The following is a 24049-nucleotide window of genomic DNA, read 5'->3' as shown; positions in this document are numbered from 1 at the left end:
ATTCAGGTAAAGAGAGACTCGTTTGCTTGAAATGATTCTGAATATAAAGTCTCGTGAAATCAATTAAAATGTCATTTGCGAAGCGAGATACTCTATATTGTAATAATATAAAAATAATTTCGAGAATATATTTAGAGAAAGTGTTCTAAAATCGAATATTCTTTTAACAGTAAATTCTTTGATTTATTTCTGTCAAATTTTTTTAACAAACACCAATAATTTTGGAATTACAAACAATTGCACAAGAAAGGATTTTTATAAACTAAACTTTGAGAGTCAAAATGATAATAAAACTACAAGCTTTTCAATTTCAAGTAAATTGATATATATATATATTTATATTTTATATTATATTTTAATTTATTTTTAATTTATATTATATTTTAATATCTGAATATGTATATTTTATGATTCCTGTTTCTTAAAGATGTTTTATTTTATTACAGGAACAAACCCCACAAAGAGCGCAGGAAGCAAAATCTGTGAAAAATATAGGAATATCTTCCACTCCACGCAACATGCCCATGCTAACAACATAGATCTTCCTAATATGCTAGGAGGGAGCATTCTCTAAATTGATTGAGATGTTAGAAAACTAATTTCTAGGAATATCTACAATAATAATGGCAGAAAGCGCTACAGAGGACACTAAACTTTCAGTTAATAAAAACGATATGTCTGAGACTTCTCCAACGACTTCTGCAACTAATAAAGTTTCCTCTGATGAAGAGAAGGATGAACTTGCAGATATTGACAAAGCATCTACATCTAAAGAAGCTGCAGATAACCAAAATGAGAAAGTTGCCAATGACACAGATTTGCTTGATAAAGAGGAACAAAATTCTTTTAAAACTGATTGTAACGGAGATTCTAAAGAGGAAACTAATCCCGGAAACGTCTCTTCTGAAAAGATTGAAGCAGAAATCAAAGAAAATGTCAAGGAAATTTCTTCTACGGAGGCAAAATCTGGCAATGAAGAAGTCACAGAATGTCGCTCCGATGTAGACGAAAGACTAGACGAGATCTTAAAAGTTGTACACGGAGATTTGCAAATGATTGAGAGAGTTGCCAGGATTTCTACTCCCGTAAAAGACAACGACGAAGATGAAAATGGAAAAGAGCGGCAGACGGTAAGAAAGGAAGAAACTGTTTCGGAAGATGATGCAGTGGATAGTTCGCAGAAATGTACTACTTCCGCAACTTCAAAAAGTACAGAAGGCGAAAAGGATTCAAAAAATTTCTCGATGAAAGCAGAAGAGAAATCGGAAATTGGAATTGTTGGTTCTCCAACTACTATCAGCGAGCTTATTAATGAGGAAGAGCTCAGAGGTGACTCTGCATTATCCGCCGATCAAAAAGATCACATAGTAGAATGGGTCGAGAATTCGGTGAAGATCAATGCCGACGAGGAAAACAACGTTGCTGAAGAATGTCAATCACAAATGTACGAGAAGGATACTATGGAAACAGGAAAACTGCAGAAGCTTGACGATGTCCATGTTATATCGTCCAGAAAGTCGCAAAAGATTGTCAGCAACATCATAAAAAAGAGCATCAAGTGGTGAGTGCTATATACTTATATTATTACTAAAATATCGTGCTTATTTAATTATTAATTATTAACTACTATATGGTATATACACGCGCATTATACATGCGCTCATCAAACATGCGTAATGAAAAATGAAACACTATTCTGCGATAATAATTCTCACACTTCTCTAATCGTCCTTGCTTATCTTTCAAATTTAAAAATATAATCATCTTCTCTTCTCTCTCAAATTAAATAAAAAAATAGGTAGGATAGACACGTTTAGCGATATGATCGCGAGGTAATTGCATAATTCTCTGCAAAAAAAGTTTTCCTCTTTTAACATTAGACATTCAAATGATCTGTTAAACATCTAGGAAACAAGAAGATTATAAATATTGATTTTTTTTTCAACTCTTCGTTGTGCGCAATTTTTTCCAAATGCCACGAGAAGTTGCCAATCTATTTGCGCGATTTCAATGCCATCGGGAGCGTATGCGTTCTTCCCGATGCACGGCGGTGCACCAATGCACTTCGCGTTCTCTGAAAGATATTTCTGCGTAGCTCCTTTTACCTTCGTAACCATTGGCGATGGTGGCGAGATTGGTGTTATCGGTTGATATAACCGGGATAAGTGGCGAGCACATTGACGGACGCGCAAACGCACGCTAACGACACCGGGATAAAGAGGGAGACGAGGGCAAAGACGAGAGAAAAAAAGGGCGGAGGGAGCGAAATATTGACCATGGGACGATAAGTAAACGGTGATATCGATAACAGGATGACTATTTCTGCAGCGTGCTCTCTCTCCTTCTTCAACCTCCGCTTACTTGCGAGAGAGTGTCCTTTATTTTTCCGTGTTTGCATCATAAATATCTCCGCTGTAGCACGCGCACATACACGTTCTACTCTTCTATATTAAGCCACGTCAAAAAAAAAAAGAAAAAAATTTTTTTTTATTTATTACCTAACTCTGTAGATGTATATTGATTTATAAAACTGATGTGAATACGAATGCAGTGTTTTAAGCATTTTGTGATAGAAGTGTAGAACGAATTATTTAATTTATTTAACTAACTATATTTAATATAATTATATTTCTATTGAATCTTCTTTCATGTCATCTTATGTTTAGTATAATTGTAAATTCTTTATTGACTATTTTAAAAGAACTTTTTTCTTTTAAGAGAATTCTTGTATACCGTTCGATTTTAAAGCAAACATGTGTTGGATTTTAAATCTTTAGAAAACATTTTCAAAGGAACCAGCAAAGCTAATAAAAATACAAAATCAGGTAGGAAAGGTGCTAATAAGAACCAACACAACAAATTTATTTTAAAATTTTATTTATTTAATTTGAACGAATCGGTTCTTTTTTTGGCAGATTAATAAAGAAATTCATGATTTGATCAACACTTTTTTTTTTTTTTTTTTTTTTTTTTTAAATCACAATCTGCTAAAGATGATTCAAAGAAGAATCACTAATATTCAAATTAAATAAAGAAAATTTTAAAACAAGTTTGTTGCGCCTAATTTCTGCTTCTGATTCTTATTAGCCCGTTTCCTATCTAAATTTGTATTTAATGTTTTTTTTTATTAAAGATAAAAACTTATATAACTAAATTTGAAACTGTATAGTTTGAAAATTATATATAATTATTTGCAATTATGAGCATTTTAGTAATGTAGTAACTTTTAATCTGTAGTATTCTATATTTATATTTTTAAAATTTTTTGTTACTATAATTATTACACCTATTTAGCAAATTTAAAAAGAAAGAAAGTGCATAAATAATTCATGTATAAAAGTTAAAATTTGCTAACTACTTGACCATTTTATCGATACCATCTGTCCGCGTGACGCTGGAGAACGTTTGTTATTTTCAACATATATCGTGGAATATTTTCTTCTTTAACAAAATGCATCCTTAAAAAAAAGTCGTTCGTACGGAAGAGAGAAACACAAATATATAATTTTGTCAATTGCTGTAGTCACGGTTATCAATACTTCGATGACACGAAGGTTAAACGACAATATGCCTTTGATGACGCCAGGCGTAACCTCGCTTGAGCAGTGCTGCGCCTATATATGATGTTATCGCTATCAAAGCGTTACCTCGATCTTTACATATATACGTACATTGGAAAAAAATAACTAGTATCGCGGTTATCGCTAAAAAGTTAATATCGAGCCGCTTGCAGTAAACAATTTCCGGAAATTTGCCGTGAACACGGTTTCTTTATTAATTAATGCATCTTCAGAGCAATGATCATTTAAATCATTTATTCAATGTAAGTGTAAAAATGAAAAAAATTATGATTATTTATTTCATGATTGTCATATTTTTTATTCGTGATTGTTATTGTAATATATCAATTAGCAGAACTGTTCACCAATTTACAAAAGACAATCATTTATTAGCATAATTTTATTCATAGTATTGGATATTATTCTTCATTTTCTGTCATCGAGTGGACAGTCGTTTGTAAATACAACATAAATTAAAATTATCATATTATATATTTTATATCTGAAAACAATTTTCTATAAACTTTTTTTTCTGAACATAAACCATTGTCTTTTGCTATTGGATCATGTACAGATTTATTAACGTTTTTACAGTGAATCAAAATTAAAATAATATTTATATTTGCGTTCTATTTTTTTCTCACATTGCGCTTTTTTTCTCACATATTAAACGTTTTAAATAAATTCCTAAAAAAAATAAATTTTCCTACAAAAACATGATCAACTTCGCGAGTAACTATATTCGTCCTGCGCTCGGAACGGTCTACACGAAGAAAGCTTTCGTATTCGACGCGCGATTTATTCGTTGATCGATAAGTCGATAGATCAGGTGACATTTTTCCAAGTGGCTCAGAAACCGTTATAGTATGAGACCCGGGATAATTATAATACGCGCGATCGACCAATAATATATATACATATATATATCTATCTATGTATGTGTGTGTGTGCGCGCGCGTGTTTCACGGGAAGGCTATCCAGTTTCCATGGTCCCAGGCCAAGGCTGGTCTCACCCCGCAGCGGCGATGGCGGCAGCAGCCAGCAGCAGCAGCCGCGCCGGCCGGATGAAAGTGGAGCGGCCGCGACGACGCGAGAGGGGCGATAATCCCCACGAACGGTACCATAGAAACGGTACCGCTAGGGTCGTTATGTGCAGTCACTGTCGGAGACCAACCACTCCGGTACCGGCTGGAAGGGCTCGTTCCATCCAGCCCTTCGACTCGATTATACCGACACCCGACCCTATGCACACGCGTCCATCTGGATCTCCGAGCGATGCCTTCTTCCTTATGCACAAAGGCGTCTTCCGCTAGAACCATCTCCGAGAGAAGAGATTTATTATTTAATCTATAATAATAAAGATCATATATTATGGAGTCAGATATATCGCTAAGCTTATCATTTCGATTTTACCTATGTATTTAGCGTATTTCGTATACTTCTGTTCGGACGGTCAATGCCGAAGAGATCGCTTCTCGAAAATCCGAGCTCAGCAAGGACATTAGAGGAAAACGGGAAGGTCTTCTTTTGTCCATGAATTCGTCCCTCGGGCGAAGGACCGCAGCCAGATGTTGAGAGGGGACGACGAAGAATTCTGTTGACCGCACGCACGAACATATACCTATACGTGTGTATATGTATATGTATATCCTGCGTCGCTCTTTTCCACACACATGTGTGTATCTTTCTCTCTCGCTTGTGTTGCGTACGCCAGAGCGACACGCTCACGAGGGATGTTCGTGACGGTACCATCATGGCGGAGTGGTTGCCTCGCACTTGTAGCGGCCGAGTTTAGTCGTCTCTCCCCGAGTTTGGTCGTCTCATTATGAACAAGTCGTTTCGGGAGATTTGCATTTATCCCCTGCGTCCCTTCGCGAGTCGAGTTATTCGCGCGAAAAAATTTTTTACAATCGAGAATCACGCACAGGTAATCGTTATAATCGTGACTTTGTTAGAGAATATTTTAAATTGCAGCTTTTTCTTGGCCTTGAGAAACATTTTGCTTTGTGGGAAATTTAGAAATTTTTAAATACGATATAATTTAAAGAAAATAGACGTTTCACGAGCCATGAAGAAGAAGATGCAGACATATATGTGCGTCTTGTTTGAAAGAAAAACAGAATTTTGAATGATGAAAACTCAGATTTTTAAAGATTGTTTATGATCTGAAAGAGCTGCGGTTGGAACATTTGCATGTTTAGAGAAAATATAACAGAAAAATTCATATGGAAGAGATAATCATTGCTAAAAAGAACCCGAAAAGGTTCGGATGTATGAATACAAATTCAGGTAGGAAACAGAATAATAAGGGCCCACAACTTTCCCTTTATTTTTCTCGTCTCTAAATTTCTTTTATTTCTCTTCAATAGAATTGAAAAGAACACTTACACGAGATGTGTAAAGGGTCGTTACTTCGAATCGTGATTGATCGCTTGGAGATCTGGATATCGTTCCGCGTCTTCTTCCGATCCCTCGTATCCTGGTAACGCCAGAGAGTGACGTCATCCGGCGTGTGTGATCCAAAGACCCTGGTAACCGTTCGTTAGCATCGCGCACCGCCAACGCCATCGCAAGCCACCGTCACGATCAGCATCGTCGCCGCCGCCGCCACCACCCTCGGATCAACCCTCCAGTCCCTCTTCTCTCTCTCTCTCTCTCTCTCGTTCGCCCCCTCCGGCGATCCCCTTCGCAATTCCGTCGCCCTCCGAGAGAGCGGACTCTGACCCCTCTCTCGAGCCACGACTGCCGCCGCTATAACGAGAGCCAGATAGAGCAGGTATCCGAAGCGAAGCGAGACCAGTGCGTAGATAGAAAATGTGGGATATTCTCACAACTTTGTTTCTCTTTTCTATACGTCGTTGCGCCGAATTTTCATCGACGCCAGAAAGAATGATTGATGTATTGTTTATTTAAACATATATACGCGAATACGTGTGTGATAAATATATATTACCTCTCAAAACTTGGAGCACTACAATTTTTAGATAAAATTATTTTTTTCTCAAAGATACGAATTTTTTATGAATCAAGATCGATACACAGAGAGACTTTTCTCTTAGAATTTATGGTGAAAATTATGGTAATCGTGGGACAATATGGTATTAATTTTTGTGAGTTTCTTTCATTAATATTTATATCGCACTAAAAATATTAATATCTATCACAATGAGGTATAAAATATGTTCGATTAATTTTATCATGTATATATTTTATTGTAGACATTATAATATTTTTTATTGTGGTATAATATTAATCACAGAAACTCTAATAAAATTCTTCCAATACCGTCTTGTTCTCTGATTACCATGATTTTTATATATTCTAATTGTAAGAGAAAAAATTCTCTCCGTGTAGTTAAATAATTCTATCTATGAAAAAAATATAATTTCATCTAAAACTTTTCTAGAATGCTTCATACTTTTGAGCGACAGGGCATATAAATTATCTTAAAAAACCAACAGATTTTTTTCTGAAGAAATAAACCACTACAAAACAGAAATTAAAGAAACGCAAAAATAGAATTCTTTATAGAACTACAGCTATGAAAATATATAAAACGCCTCCACTATAATTAGTGACCTCTCTTCTTGTATAAGAAATATTTTAATAGGGGACCATGAGGAGCCTTCAAAGAACAGCAGCAAAACGCATTCGCAAATTATTTATCTCGTTTATTATCTTTTCTGTTAATGGTTTAACAAGCGCGATCGAAAAATCGGAACGTTTCTTAGTCAATGAAAAAATCGATTGTTGTTTGCGTAATTTTAAACAGAAAGTTAAAAAGTTTCGAAATGTTCTCTACATTTTACAAGGTAGATAGGCAAGGGAGCGCAGCTTCATCTGTTACTCGTCAAACCCGAATATGAAACCAGATCCTCCGTAGTGGTTCCCAGTCTGAATAGATCTCATCAAGAAATCCAGCGGAGTGTTCGCGGATTTCGGTGTTTCGTTATAGCGACACAGGAAGATGATTCTCGATTCATCTCGTGTCAATATTCACAAATATCACGTGCTTCATGTTTTATCAGAATGTCACATTTCTCGTTTCAAGATTCGTCGAAATTTCTATCCAGTGCAGTTAAATACTACATCTAATTACAATCTTATAAATTCTCAACTAGATTTTAACCTACATGGAAGTTCAATTTTACAACATAAATTAAACTTTTATCCAATTCCCTGACATAGAAACTTACCATGTTGCACCAGACGTATCGCGATTAATTAATCACAATAATTATACAAATGGAAATGTAATATCTTTGCGGTTGCGTGCGGTAACACAGAAAAAAAATGGTAGCACGAGTCGTTGTTGGTCGTCAGTGTCGGGTGATCTCGGGACCACCACGTGCTCTCCTGTAAATAATATCGAGTGCAGAAACTAGGCCCTCTCGAGAGCATACGCCGGTGCGAAAACAGGACGAGGGTGCGTATTCGAATAGAAAACCTAAACCGCTAGTTGCACTTCCTTTTTTTTTTTTCATCGCGCGAGCAACAGGTCGAGCGAGGTTACTAACGTCGTACCATCGCGATGTGGGCGGAAAGAGAAGAGGGTTTTAGAAAAACTAGTTTGCGATATAGACGAAACGTCGAGCTATTATTCGTCCTCCTGATCGAGGAACGATCTTGGATCCCGTCAGATCCCGCAAGTCTGTGAGAAGAGTCGCTTGCGGTTCCCTGGAGACTCCAGCGCGACTTGGCAGGTTTGGCAGGCAGACAGAGCGGGCGTGCAGGCAAAGGGAGGGTGGCTTGGACCTTGGTCGGGGTGGTGGGTATTGATCCCGGCGAAGCGGTAGCAGCGGGGTAGCCGGACCCCACCTCAAGGATGAAGGGTACCTTCCCCTCTCCGCGCTCGGTCGGAGTTTCTCTCTATATCTCCCTTCGTGTATATCTCTCTTTCTCTCGTATTCGTTCGCCGATGATGACAGGAGGCGAGAAGAGAAAACAGAAAACCCGCGTTGGTTGATCATTCGAAAGGAAGGGTTTTCAAAAAGGTTATAGCATTGTTTTTTACTCCAGTAGGCTGTTCATGTGTGGTCCAACTATGAGTTTTTTTAAATAATATCGACGATATCTTTGGATATAAATATTTTTTCACAAATAATAATCCTTAAGGTTCGCCAGTAATAATTAATAAAAATCTAGTAGGCTGTTCATGTGTGGTCCAGCTATGAGTTTTTTTAAATAATATCGACGATATCTTTGGATATAAATATTTTTTCACAAATAATAATCCTTAAGGTTCGCCAGTAATAATTAATAAAAATCTAGTAGGCTGTTCATGTGTGGTCCAGCTATGAGTTTTTTTAAATAATATCGACGATATCTTTGGATATAAATATTTTTTCACAAATAATAATCCTTAAGGTTCGCCAGTAATAATTAATAAAAATCTAGTAGGCTGTTCATGTGTGGTCCAGCTATGAGTTTTTTAAATAATATCGACGATATCTTTGGATATAAATATTTTTTCACAAATAATAATCCTTAAGGTTCGCCAGTAATAATTAATAAAAATCTAGTAGGCTGTTCATGTGTGGTCCAGCTATGAGTTTTTTTAAATAATATCGACGATATCTTTGGATATAAATATTTTTTCACAAATAATAATCCTTAAGGTTCGCCAGTAATAATTAATAAAAATCTAGTAGGCTGTTCATGTGTGGTCCAGCTATGAGTTTTTTTAAATAATATCGACGATATCTTTGGATATAAATATTTTTTCACAAATAATAATTCTTAAGGTTCGCCAGTAATAATTAATAAAAATCTAGTAGGCTGTTCATGTGTGGTCCAGCTATGAGTTTTTTAAAATAATATCGACGATATCTTTGGATATAAATATTTTTTTAAAAATAATAATCCTTTCTTAAGGTTCGCCAGTAATAATTAATAAAAATCTCTCCTCAAAGTTAAAAGTCGACCAGACTGGGTATAAATATTTTTTAAGTTTTTTGTATTTGTATATTTATTATTTTTTATCTAATCTGAATTTGTTCCATTTTTTAACATCTTTTTTTGCTGGTTTAGTCTTCTGTTGTTCCTTCTATACAAAATAAAAATAAAAATCAAGGTAACAGAGAGAACATTTGACAATAAAAGAGATCTAGATTGAAAGTAGGATAGTTTGATTATATGATAGAAATGTTGGGATGAAATTGTTGTGCAGCTTGAGTTACTTTAGTGTAATTTTCTTTTTCGAATAAATTTCATATAAATTTTTGAAATTTTTGAATAGAAATTTGTAGGTACATTATTTTGAAAAATGATGATCTCAATAATAAGAACGGTATACTTTTCAAAGAAAGGCGCTCGTAAATCCGAAGAGTCAACTACATTTTAAATTACGAAAAAGATGAATAGAACGTTTGAAAAATTTATAAGTTGCATGGCATGTAGTCAGGTTTTACGTACTGCACTTTAGGAAAGATTTCAAAACATTATCTCGTATCTTAAATATATATAGGAAAAAATGAAAGAACGTTTCGTAATAGATAAATTTTCACATCAATTTGGAATTGATTTTATTAATTAAATAATTTTACGAAATATACATAAAGAACACATTACAATAGATATTCGTGAAAAAAATTCAAATTTGAACAATCGTCCTTGTAAAACTCGCTAGTCGAAGATAGTATCGGAAGATACAATCGCAGCTGTGTGCAGTTTTGCCAAGTGCAGGTGCATCGCGGTAAATATGCAATTAAATGCAAGGATAATTTTTTTATCGAGCGATAAAAATGCGCGTCTTTGTCTAAATGCACATATCGATATAAATTATGACGGGACCCGTTCGGACGTACGAATATTTTAATTCTCACTCGATCGTAGATTTAATCACTTGAACGCGCGAAGCTATCGCATGAACATCGCGGAAAGGATGAGAGGAGAATGTATCGCGTTGGTCGACCCACGGTCGTTCTTTCATTTCCCCTCGACGAGAGAGCGATTCTCGTCTCGCTGCCTTCCTCGTTGTTGCCATCCGGGCGCGAATATGTCGCATCAGGAACATGACGAAGAAAGATGGTCGGAAGAAAAATTTTATTGCTCCTTTTTTGTTTCATACAAATATGAAAAACTTGTTCGGAAAATAATTTGAAAATATTTTAGAAACTCGACGGTTTCTCTTTTTTTCAAGGACCTTTTTGAGGACCGGAGAAATTGGTACCGCTAACAAAAAATGACCTTTTTTTTCGAACACCGAAACGAATCGTTTCTTACGGTTTCTTAAATACTGGATATAAATCTGGTTTTCAAATTGCTCCATCATGTCACAATTTTGAAAAAGGTTTAATTAAAATTGCAAAAAAGCTATTTTCAAAAACTTTGTCATATTATATATGACGTGTTGGAGAAGTTTTATTCCAATCAAAATTAAGTATATTTTATTTTGATTGCAATAAGCACGTCACATATTGTAGCTAATTATTTTGCAATTTTAATTAACAATTTCTCAAAATTGTGATTCGTATTCAGCATCCGAAAAGCAATAAGAAAGGACTAGTCTCGATTAATTGTAGAATTTAGAATCGACGCATCTTCTTCAGCATATCTCGCTCTAAAAGTACCTGAATCAAGGCTGAAGGTCGGAGAAAAAAGGACATACCCTCACATAGAGTGTCTAGTCGTTCTTGAAATCCTTGAAATATTCTGGAATTTTGTTTGTTCTTTAAAAATCCTGGAAATGTTCTTAAATTCTTCATAGATCCTTGATTTTCTGTTTCGTTGCTTCTAAACATTCAGCTAAACGAGCAGTTGAGACTATTTGAGTAAAAATTATCTCATCTTACTTAATAAATAATACAATATATTTTTATTTAGGAGTTCAAAAATGCGCATAAGTTATTTTTAAACGTTCAGATATAATATAAGAGATAATTGTACTATTGCTAATTAATTTTCATTACCGTGCAATTATCGACTTGATAAAGAAAATCAAGTTTCCCGTACATCTTTATCATAGTATTGGAAAATCGTGCAAATTTCCTTGAATCGAAACGTCCTGAAATTATATTTTCAAATTTTACTAGACACCTTGTTACATATAAAAATTCGTCGTTAAATATATATATATATATATATATACAACTGTCTCTGCGTTCACCGTGCAAGATATCGGCCTCTCCGTTTTCCGTGGGCGCTGAAACTCTCTTCTTCGACCTGCCCCACTTGAGCCTCTCCCGCAGCTGCGCATCATCCTTCGTCGTTCTCCAGGCGCGCGTCTGGTGGCCACGGGGCCGACGACGCCGTTTCCCTCCTGCGCCAGCTGTGCGTCGCGGCGTGGCGAGGCGATGGCGGAATCGAGCCGCGCGCACGAGAGAGCCCACGGGAGGGCGAAGGATAGTGTCCGGGTGTCGGCTGCGAGGGAGCGAGCGAGAGGGTTCCCTCTCTGTCAGCTCCGGCCGCATATTCCGGCGGGAAGGGTCGCGACGACGGGAACGAGGCGCAGGCCCCTAGATATTTGCGGAACCAGGGTTATCCGAGGGAACTCTAACGCGATCTATCCAGCCGCTCTCGGTATTTCCCCAAATGATTCGGATGACTCGGGTTCTCCGTTCGACGCGCTTCCTGCCTTCTGTTCTTATACCTGAGCGCGGTTATCTTCTCGACGCGTTGGAGAACTCTTCGATAAGTGGAACGATAACGAAAATACCAGTGGTCGCAGCATGTAAAAGACACCGGAGAACATAAAGAAATGTATTTTTTTTTTCACACAGCAGCGTTACCAATCTAATTTTTACGTATCAATATTTATATAGTAATTTTCCCCAGGGAGGCTTTAACTCCTCGAGAGCCGTTTGAATAAATAATAGAATTAATATACGAATTAGTTTTCGAGGACGGTGTCACACTGTGCTCGGTGTTGAAGTGCTCGTTGAAATATGGGAAAACTTTGGAGAAATTGGAATTTGATGTTCGAAACTCAAAGCGAAAGGGCCGGAAACAGTCGCGTGCGGAAGAAGAGAGAAAGAGAAGAGAATATCGAAAATCTTGTATAGTCTTGTCCTTGTTTGAGACCGTTTGGTGAACCGCACCAAGTCAGGCAACGCCTCCTCCAGCGCGGTCAACTCTTCTCTCATATTCTTTTCGACAGCTTCTTCTTTTCTTCGCTCCCTGGAGAGACCCACGCGAGAACACCCGAGAGAGAGAAAGAGAAAAAGATGAACGGATGCAAAACTGTTTTGCCAAGCCTCCGGGAAGACACACGTGTCCAAGATAAGAGGAGAAACACTCTTATAATTAAATGTTTCTTTAAATATTTTTGACGAGTACCATAATTATTATGACAGATATTTTTCAAGTATCATATATAATCGATGAATATTTGAAGACCACATTCCATATTTATTTCTCTTTTGATATAGCGATAATATATTGACACTCTATATAGTTATAGTACGAGTCCTGAGAACTATATCTTCTCAGAAAAAAATATTTCAAGCTTTGGAGAACCGACACGTCTATTAAATTGTTATTTTTAATGGCAAAAACAACGAGAGATTTGGTTCGCATTACCGACGAGGTAGAATTGAAATTTAAAAGATTCTTGGAACGATCCTCATGTTAGACATGCTTACGCAATTAGTCTCGCTCGAACTGCTTTCGTTTACGATCAATCTCGACTGACTATTACGAGAAGGCAATAGTGTCAATAATTTCCTGGCCAATAAAGCTTCCCCGAAGCGGGGATTTCTAATCGAACAAGCTACGCAATAGACTATCGAACTGCTCACGATCTTCTTACATTACCGGTATTTACATAAATTTACTCTAGTAGATATCGATCAAATCTTGAGCGGTAATCGATTTTGGTTACACTTGTGCATTTCTACTATGGTTAATCAAAGATGTATAAAAAAATCGAATGATTACGAGAAAGAATAATTTGTACAGTCTGATGTTATCGTTCATCGACAAATTTCGTGTCTTATAATATCCAAGATTACGAGGGGGATTTAATAATTCAGAAAATGTCGGAGGACAAAACTCCTAGACCTATTTCGATAGCGTTAAAATCTCTCGCCGCCGAAGCGACTCGTCGAGATACTCGTTATTTGCAACTATTACGTTGCAAATAGCGAATTTCGACTTTCTATTATTGTCACTCATCGATTTAATTGTCCGTAATGTTTGCGCGATAGAAAAAATCTGATTTAACTACAGCCGAAATTCTATCGCGACCCCGTTCGCCAAATTAATCGAAAACACAATCTCGAATTTGTTTTTGTGTTCGTGTTAATATTTGATTAAAGTGTCGAGAACTTTTTTGTTTTGTTTGGTTTTGTTTTGTTCGGGGATAAAGGGCAAACCCAAGATTTTTCCTTAAAAACTATAGATTTGTCGCTGCATTAGAAAAATTTTATATATTGGAATAGACAGATATTTATTACCAAAAAATGAGCATCTTTTTTCTGTGACAAAGTTCTCGAAAATGCGCCTGTTGTAAACGAAATAAATAATTATTCACATTTTTATTCCTTTCGGCTAATTGTCGTGCTATCGAATCGAAAACGCGATGTTCTTTTGATTTTACTAGACAAAACTTTGATGTAATAATTATAAGGATCTCTTGATCTTTCGATGCATTTTAATCGTGTTACAAATAATTGAGAGGACGACACGGTTAAAGGAATTTGCGCATCTCGATGTGCCTCGTGACGAGGATCATTTAGATGAATAGAATAACGACGACAATGGTATGTACTAGAAAAGAGAACAGTAAAACTTTATATATATATATATTATAAAGATTCTTTCAAGGACAGTTCATAGAAATGTGTATAATAAATAACTCAGGATCGAGTGTTCGAAAGCGCTTAGTTTTAAAGTTTCAAAATTCGAGAAAATATAAAAAATTTAATATCAATATCTTAAGATATAGGAAATATGTTCGATCAATTTTACGAAGTGCATATTAATATTTTTTTATTGTGCTGAATATTAATCAAAGAAAATCTTATATAAAATCCTTTCCAATACCATATTGCGTTGTAAGAGAAAATTCTCCTCGTGTATCTTTTTAATAGAACCGATGTGATATACTTTATTACATATACTATTTTAATTTTTGTTGTTGGTCGGAAAATATTGTTGACACTTGAAAACACAATTGTGACACCGCTTCGTCACGCAGCGAAGGAAACAATAAATAATCGGGAAAACCGATATAGAGAGCATATCAAGAAAGCAATAAGATATTGCGATAAGAGATAGCGCGATACGGTGATAAATATAGCTATCCACTCTGGAGAACCAAAATCTCTTGCTAGAGAGACCAATCGCGACCATTACGCAGGAACTCGAGAATGATGAGCGTCGAGGAAACATCTCATCGGAGAAGATGAAAGCGAACGCAAAGACCAGATAAGACGGAAGAGATATCGCGTGCGAGAGAGCCCGAGGGTGCCGAAAGGAGGCTTAAAGGAGGCGAAAAAGGACCTTCGTTCGCAGCGGAGAGTGAGCGCGTTGATCTCCCTCCCTCGCGCACGATTTTCCCTTCGTCGACGGCCGTTCCTTGCTCGCAAGCAACCCCAGGTTGGTGCGCGCCCCTCTTCCCCTCCCCTCCACGACGTCCCCGTCATCCCTGCCGCGACGGCCACGGTGGAGCACGATTGGTTCACCGGGTTAGGTTCACGCAGCCATGGTACACGCAGCTGCCACTTGGCTATGCCTGCCACCTCTTACGCTACAGACCGATCGGAACAAGACGTCAGTTCGGTGGAGAAGCGTCGCGAGTGCGGGCGAAAGCGCGTTATAATCACCCCGTGTCATCGTCCTCTCGTCGTGGTGCTCGTCATATCGTCCTGATTCTCGTGCACTCGCGAGAGGATCTCTCGAGTGGCTTTTTTTTTTATTTTCCAACAGTGTTCAGCGATTAGTTGGTTTGTTTCTTTCTCTGGTCCATTTCTCGCCGACGCGTGTCACTTCCGGTGTCACCAAGCTCCATTTAAGAGGTGGGTCGGTCCCCTCTCTCTTTCTGTTTTTCTCCTCCCTGCCGCGTTCTCCACGCCGCTTCAGACGCCGGCCGGCCGGCCGGTTGATGATTATTTATTCTGTCACTTGCAACGCCATCTCGATGCGAGCGGATAGTCGATCATCGGGACGGGGGTTACAAAAGGCGACACCTCTCGCGAACTCCACGGACTTTCCGTTCCTAGCGTGTATCATTGTTTGACATTGTGTTTCATCGCTCCGTTTCTTTCTCACTTGCGCATTCCTGCTTCTACCACCCTTATTCTTCAAGGACACGAAAAACCAACTCGTTGAATAACAAGTAAAGGGATCCAAAATTTTGTAGCATTATTAGTACCAATCTGTTCAATTTTAATCCTTTTGCGTTTCAGACTGCGGTCCTGACTTTATCCCTAAACCCGCATGTTATACCTTCTTTTGTCAGATTTTTAATCTTAGACGCAATATAGCCTTCAAACGTCATTGTACATCCATTTCTTCTTTTCTTTATCTTATATATTTGTTCTCCCTTCCAAAAAAATGTTTCTTATCTTCATTTCTCTTTCCGTTGGAAATCTTATACGTTTTTAATCAAAGAAAAACATGTAACATCATAAGAATTGAAGTATTTTATCTTGAAGCTCGAAACTGACGAATACTTTACTCCCCTAAAAAGTCACTAGCACATACACACACACACACACACACACACACACACACATCCCTCATCCTCCTTTCGTTCATTCTAGTCGAAGACGTGAACGGAAGAGAACGCTTCCTCTCCAATATATAAGATCACGCCTGCGCGATGGAGTTGACGTAGCTTCCGCGCGGTTGGTCCTCTCGCGTGCAACATATAATTCCAAGTCCTACTCTCGATATAGGATGCCGCAGTGTGCCGTATCCACGTGCCGCAATAGCCATCGGCGGACCCGCAAGCAATCGGTGCGCTACCACCGGTTCCCTCACAGAGCGGACGTGCGCGAGTCGTGGGTGCGCGCGTGCGGCCGTGAGCCTCTCGCGAACGGCGACGCGCCTTTCAACATCAACACGGCGCGGGTCTGCTCGCGCCACTTCCTCGTCGAGTTCTACGAGGACGAGAGCCGGGAGCAGGTGATGCAGGGCAACCAGAAGCGGAACCGGCTGCGAAACGGCGCCGTGCCGACAGTCGCGGTGCCGGTCCGCGTGGAGCCGCTCTTCGACCTCCTCAACGAGACCGAGAAGAAGAGGTCCGCGCAAGCGTCCCGGCTCAAGGTCCCGAATCCGAAGCGCGTTCTCCTGCGGACGCAGGACTCCGGGATCAAAGCCGCCAGCCTGGACCAGGTCGACGAGGGACCGCGCAGATACGACGAAGAGGATGACAATGGTGAGGGTAGCAACAGCACCAACAATAGCAGCAGCAGCAGCAGCGATAGCAACAATAGCGCCGCGAACGAAGCGAGTCTAGTGACGACTACTGTGAACGAAGAGGAAAAGTTGGATACCAAGCTGAAGCAAAAGCTTTCCTTTTTACGGGCTCTCGGTCTCATTGACCAACAATTATCGTGGTGAGTTCCTATCTAACAAGCTGCTCCGTCGCCATTTCGGCAAGAGCTTCACCTTCTTTACTTCTTTACACATTTTTATATTTGATTCGTGCAACGGCACAATTCACCTCTCGAAAACCGTCCGCCATTTTGGTCTCGAGCACGTGGTGGAATAATATCTCTCTGCGTATTCCATCACGTGCATGAAAACCAAGGTTCAAAATAATCAATTATTGCGTTTCTCTGTCTCTTGATATTTCAAATCTTTTTTATCTTTCTTGTAAACATTTTGCAAATATCGCCTTGTGATGTATAAATTGTCACAAGATTAACACAACATACATATATATATATATATATATATATATTTATATATATTCTTTATATAATTAGAGATTTTATTGCTATATTATGCAGGATATTATATTTATTATGTTACGATTTTTTTATCGTTCTTCGTGGTGGGTTGACGAATCGAGCACGTGACAATTTTTTGGCAGAAAGTTAGCGTGAAACACAAATGAAAAACTCGCTGATATCCTCGCGAAGGACAACGATATCGTTCAAAGGACTCTTCTCGATAATAAGTGTGTTAGTCGGCCACGTGCGCTCGATCGTGTCGCGTCCCGTCGATTTCAAGGTCATTTCGCCGCAATCCACGTCAAGGAGAAATTCGATGTTCCTCGTTGACTCCTGCACGCGAATGCTTCTTGAGTCGAATAAGAAAGTTAAGTGCTATAACGCCTCTCAAACTGCGAAGAGATTTAAGACGAGAAAAAAGTGTCTAATTTTACGCAATTATTTGATCACTGAAACGTAACAAGAGCAGCGAAAAAATACTTTACTTAAACTTGACATTTTCTAAGATCGACACACTCGTGCTACCATAATTTTACGTATGTAAATGTCGCAATACGTTCTAGTTTCATACGTTTTTCATCGTTTTAGTCTCATTGCGCCATTGAATACTCGAGGAAAACGTTCGTTATCGATATCGAAGAAATGTTATCGCTCAGGTCATATTCCAAAATAATAGTGTGTGCATGCACGAAATACGGTGTTAACAAAGCGGGGAAGTACGTATGTTTGAGAAGAAGATCGCTTGTCAATTTCCTAAAAAATAACGCGGATCGATTAATCTTGGAGGAGTTAAAAATGAAAGTTTTTTTAAAGAAATATTTATTATTAAAATATAACATGGTAATAAATTGATCTTGATATCTAAAAAAAATCTAAGGGATGCAAGGCATTAAAATCCAGATTATTTAAGGGCTGGTTCCGTAAAGGCAATTTGATCATATAAAGGTCTATAAATATTATTTATCATGTCATTTTAACGTCAAATATCTTTATATGAAAAATGTTTGACGTTTCTTTTAGAACAAATCTTTTTCTTATATGCAAAACTTTATAATGTGAGAAAAAAGAGCAAAGAAATAATCGGCCTTGCACGTACGAACTTCGTCTGCGAAATCATTTATATGTTTGGATTATATAGTTCCAGTACAGGCAATTAATTGAGAATTTTGTCGCGATTAATATATATATATATATTTTTTTTTTTTAATGCCGTTCTTTTAAATTACCGGACGTCCTTCGGTATTTTTCATGCCATTAGCGCTTCAATCTTACCGATCATAAATGTAAAAGATTTTAGAAAATTTGCTAGAAATTATTTTACGAACAACACTAAGCTATTTTTTACAGTTTGATTATACACGAAGAGAATTTTCTCTTAGAATTTACCATGAAAATCATGATAATCGTGCGAGAATTTTACAAGAATTTCTCTGATAATATTTACCACAATAAAAAATAATAAAATTAATCGAACATATTTTATATCTTATTATGAATATTAACATTTTTTATTGTAATGAAAATTAGAGAAACCCTAATAAATTTTTTTCAATACCATAGTTTCATAATTTTCAAGGTAAATTCTAAGAGAAAATTCTTTCTGTGTAAGAAATCTAGCAAATCGATAAGATATACTTTTATAATAATATTAAAACTTTTATTTAAACTAAAATACTTTTTTAATATATATATTTAATAATAAAATAAAGACGAAGAATTGAAAAGATATTACATCATTATTATGATTTCGTTTCAAAATCTTGTACGATTTTTCACCTTTATTTTATCGTTAAACATATATATATTTTTGAAGGGTATCAAAAAAGTATCTTATTTTCGCGATTACGCTATAACCTTAAGCAGGATCCAACAAATGGCGCTCATCGCACTTACGTTGACCTCGAGAAGTCCGCGATTATGTTTGCTCGCGCGGTCGTACCATGGACTTTGACGCGACCGACCTGGCAATCGATCGGGCACAAAGTTGAACAGCCACATAATGCGCGGAGGATTGCGACAACGTGTTGCTGCAACGGCATTCGCACTCCTGCTTTATTTATCTAACAAAGTTCGGGATCGGTTCCTGCATCGATTAAATTATACTTGCGAAACGATTCGGATAGAGTATCAAGAAAGAAATCCTTGATCAAAGATCGCAACCACTTTACTCCTGCGGCATTTCAAAGCGATCGCATCCTGTTTATTATTTACTGAAATCATTCTCGTAGCGTATTTCGATATATGTATAAAAAAAAAGTCGGAAACCCTATTTTTATACAAATCCTTAAATTCTCATAAACACATGACAAATTCCGAAAGCTCTCTCGTGGGAAAATCCCAAGGTGCTTTAGAGTTTCTGAAAGAGAAGTAGAAAAATACGAGATCCTTTTGTTGCACGGTGTCGTGGGTCCGATAGGTACCTGCTTGGGTAGCCTCGATCTAAGCCGGCTGCAACCTAGCGTAGCCTCGCGAGACGAGCGGTTCACCAACGCGAGAGAACGCGTCCTTGGGCGCTCAGGGACACCTCGGGCGTGCTTGAGACCGACCGCTCCTCCGTCCGCGAATTAGGTCGAGACGATGACGACGACGACGACGAGAGAGCAAGAGAGCGAGACTCGTGCTCTTTGCTCGTAACCAATTCGACGTCAATAATAATAGCGCGACTTCGACCGCCCTCCGAGGTTTTCCTTCCGCGCCATCTCCGATAAACGCATCATGAAGAGTGATGTGATTTTTTTTCTTTTCACGTGTTCCATCGAGAGATGTGTATGATTACACTGGAAATCGAATCGTGCGAAAAAAAAAAAATATATATACAGATGCCTGTTGAGATCTTATTGTTAGTCTCTCTAATTCGAATCATTTTCAACTTATAGGAATTCGGAACAAAATATACTCGTTTCTATAGTTTTTTTTTTTTTTTTTTTTTTTTTTTTTTTTTTTTTTTTTTTTTTTTTTTTTTTTTTTTTTTTTTTATTGATGCCAACTGCATCTAATACTACGTCGATTCGTTGCAAACTAGTCAAGCGAGGTCTCGTCGTCAAAAAATGGTTCCTTTCACCGAACTTTTCGAGCGACCTTGAACCTTCGACTTTGCACGGCACAGTGCCAGGATGCACCACTGACTTGGAACGAAATATAAACTTGAAACATTTATAGATTAATTTATTTAAACGAGATATAAAATACTCGGACGCGTCAAGTCCTACGATCAGTCATTATTTTTACAGAGGAAAATATGCGTGTTCAATTTTTGCAAAGCCATTAAATTTTCGTGACCTCGGTGAGAAAACGTTTATATTGTAATGAAAATGAAATATCTATAAAATAATAACAAGTCACAATATGTGAATAATGGCAAATATAAATCTACAATATATATATATTTTTTTCATTGTTTATATATTGAGGTTTATTATTAATTTTTAGATATTTGATTACAATTAATATACATTCTATTATATATTTTCCATTTATTGCAATATTTTCTATGTAATACAATATTTTAAATGTTATTCTTACTTATATACAATATAAGAACAAAGTTTCAAATAATATTACGGAGAACATTTTCCTTTAGAATTTACCTTGAAATTGTAATCGTAGGACAGTTGAAAGAATTTTATAAACGTTTCTCCGATCAATATTTAAAACAATAAGACACAAAATATGTTCGATTAATTTTACCATGTGCACATTAATATTTTTATCGCGGTAGATATTTTAATCATAGAGAAACTCTTCCAATATCATATATTGTCTCACGATTACCATGATTTCCAGGGTAAATTCCGAGAGATACGAATATCTGTAAAATTCGGAACCGATAAGACGGAAACACACAAAGGAATGTTTCTGAGTTTCATTCTCGGAGATTTGGTCTAATCTCGAATTGAAATTAGACCGGCGGGACTTAATGGGGAATTTAATATAGGTATCGAAAATTACGATGTTTGAATCGCTTGCTCTCATTCCCTACGCGCGACTCTCTCGGTTCTTCCTTCGTTCGCCGAAAGCGTTCCCGAAGGTCCGAGATATGCGTCATCCGTCCACGCTTAATAGCTTGTCCGCTTGTGCAACGAAGGCGAAGCGCATATTTTATCGCGCGCGTGCGCCTCCGCGAGGATATGCATTCCTGATCGTTTAACACGCCGACCTTCTTCGAGGGTCGTCGCTGCGCTCCGAAGGTCCGTTTCTTGCGCTCTGTCATCTCTCTCGCTTCTCCTCGCAAACAATTTGCCTATCCTCGGTCCCTGCATCTTCTAGAATAAAGGCGCGACCGAACTCCAGCCACCACGCATAACTCGCCATAATATGATCGCCACGTAACGCAACAACTATGTTACGGCAATGTCTTGGTGATTCCGTTTAGTCGACGGCAAAATTTTATTTACCTCTGGTTCGCGTTTTTGCGCTCGTGCAACCGCTGTAGTTTGCGCTAAATATTTTTGCCAGGATTTTTTTCAGAGGATGACATTGAATATTTTACATGAGCAAAAAACGTGTGTAAATTGTATAATTAATTATTCGAAAAACTGTTAAAATATCTTGAACGTTTCAGAGGCTTATTTAGAATATGTGTATAGATATTATTTTATAAATGTATATGTATATTTTTTGTATTTTGATAACGTAAAAGCTACAGAATTTTTGTCTCCTTTTTTAAAATTATATTAAAAGATGTATGAAATTTTTTAAATTGATTTATTGATTTTGATCGATAAAAACCATGAATATTCGATTTTTTAAATCTTGCTAAATTTACAATATTGCAAAGTTAAACCATTTTTATAATAATTTATCTTGCAACATGTAGCACATTAAAACGTGATAAGAACGATGTTTAAACATTCCCTTTTACCTACATTTTTTAATTCAATTTTAAATCTTCTTTTCACAAAAATTCTGAGACACCTGTAGCTTTCGAGACATAAATCAAAAAATAAAATGTATTCTTCGAAAATTAAATTTCGAGAAATTTTGTTGTAAATAGATAGTTTGAAGGCTTTAGAATTTTTGAGGCTTTTAGAAGGCTGTTGAGAATTAGAAAAATGGTGAACATAAGAGACCTAGAAAAGCATCTTCAAATCTTAGTTAGATTAGATATAAAACTGGTTTCTCAAACCCCCCCAAAAAAAAAGGGTCCCTTTCAAAGTCTCCTCGAATTGATTCATCTCCAAGTCGAAATCCGCGAATGAAGCGAACAAACTTGAAGAGATATTTATTACACATTTTTTCAAAATACGTCTTCCTCTTCTTAACCGATAGTTCTAGTACACATTCACTCGTGATCCGGAGCCAAGATCGAGATCGGCGGAACCGGAGAACTCGGGCAGCTGACGCTCGAGCGAAGGACCACGCTCTCGCCCTCGTCGGGTCGCGAGCACCGAGGGAGGAGTAGAGCGACTCGGAGACGGCGGCGACGCTGTCGGCGACTTGGTCGTGACGCGGCCAGTACGCCGGCCAATTGCGAGCGCGCGAGAACGCCGCTGTCGGGCTCTCGCTCGCGGTGGATGAGCGGCGAGGAATAGAAGAGAAGAGAGCGAGGAGAGGTGGTCCGTTGCGCTCGGTCGTGGAACTCTCGACCCCGATACCGCGTCGTGGTCGATGCACGTTCCCCGCTTCGTCTTCCTCTTCGTCGTCGCTACACGGAGGAAGGGAGAGAGAGGCAACTCGAGGACGTCGATCAAGTGGAACGTCGCGTCCTTTTTCGTCGAGCACTCAGAAGAGGAAAACCCTTACCTCGAAGAAGATTACTCCGGTCGGAGAAGCGAGAGCGTGTGTTGTGTAACGTGGTCGGGGCAAGCTACGACCTTTCGTGACCTCCCTCGCCCGCTACCTGACGAGAACGAGCACGAGGCGTTGGAGGGAGTCCCGCGAGACCGAACTACCGATCGGCCCGATCAGTCTGCATCCGCTGCGATATAGCGTGGGAGGTAGCTGGAAGACGACGACGACGAGGAGGCGGGAAAGAAAGGAGTCGCCGGCTGAAAAAGACGTTCGGTGAAAAGTGCAAGTGCAGTGTCGAGCGAGACGAGGTCTTGCGTGCACGCGAGAAATCTGTTCGTCGTTTCTCCGGTCGGAAGAGACTTCCGTGCGTTGCTGAAGAGACACTTGGGGGAAGGAAAACACACCGGCATTCGTATTTGTACTCGCTTGCATCGTTCGCGAAGGCCGCGCGATAATGGGATTCGTAAATCTTTGAGTGTAAACACGATTGCGACTGTACGACTTCGATCCGTTTATCAGCCGTAAGTTGTGAACTTTATACTTGCCGAGCTCATCGTCTTCTGCTCGCGCAGTTTCATTAGCAAAGATCTAAAATAATAATAATAGGCAGGAATGACACCTCCGCGTGAAAGCAATTTTCGATCAAAATGCAAATTAGGTGATCGTGAAAAGTAGCGAGACCAATCTAAACGACTGGAATAGTATTAATGTCGCGCGAACGTCTGGTCTTTGCAGATTCTAAAGAATCGAAACTGCTTTCTAATGCACTCTATTCCGGCGAGATACGCCGGCGCACCGCTTGATATATTTATATGCCCACGTGTGTTAGAGAGTTGACTTGTCGGATCTTTAAGAAATTGCACAGTGCTGTGCAAAACGCAGATGCCCCCTTTTCTTCGACATTTATGCGTATATCCT

General features: G+C 38.3%; 1 protein-coding gene across 6 annotated transcripts in view; it reads left to right on the top strand.

The window, feature by feature from the left end:
- LOC114932896 (uncharacterized) overlaps positions 1–24049 on the top strand; it is a 37570-nt gene that overhangs the window by 3439 nt on the left and 10082 nt on the right. For 5 of the 6 annotated variants that reach the window (XM_029305321.2, XM_029305307.2, XM_029305315.2 and 2 more), the window contains exons 2-3: positions 447–1561; positions 16400–17062. In XM_029305321.2, the coding sequence (XP_029161154.1) occupies positions 624–1561; positions 16400–17062 (1601 nt within the window). In that variant the 5' untranslated portion in view covers positions 447–623. The remainder of the gene's footprint in view (positions 1–446; positions 1562–16399; positions 17063–24049) is intronic. The other variant, XM_029305333.2, reaches the window with a different exon arrangement.

Source organism: Nylanderia fulva, unplaced genomic scaffold, assembly GCF_048542155.1.
Source record: "Nylanderia fulva isolate GAGA-0341 unplaced genomic scaffold, ASM4854215v1 Scaffold23, whole genome shotgun sequence".
NCBI classification, from domain to species: domain Eukaryota; kingdom Metazoa; phylum Arthropoda; class Insecta; order Hymenoptera; family Formicidae; genus Nylanderia; species Nylanderia fulva.
The sequence above is the reverse complement of the archived record's forward strand: the minus strand, read 5'-3'. Positions and strand labels throughout refer to the sequence as shown.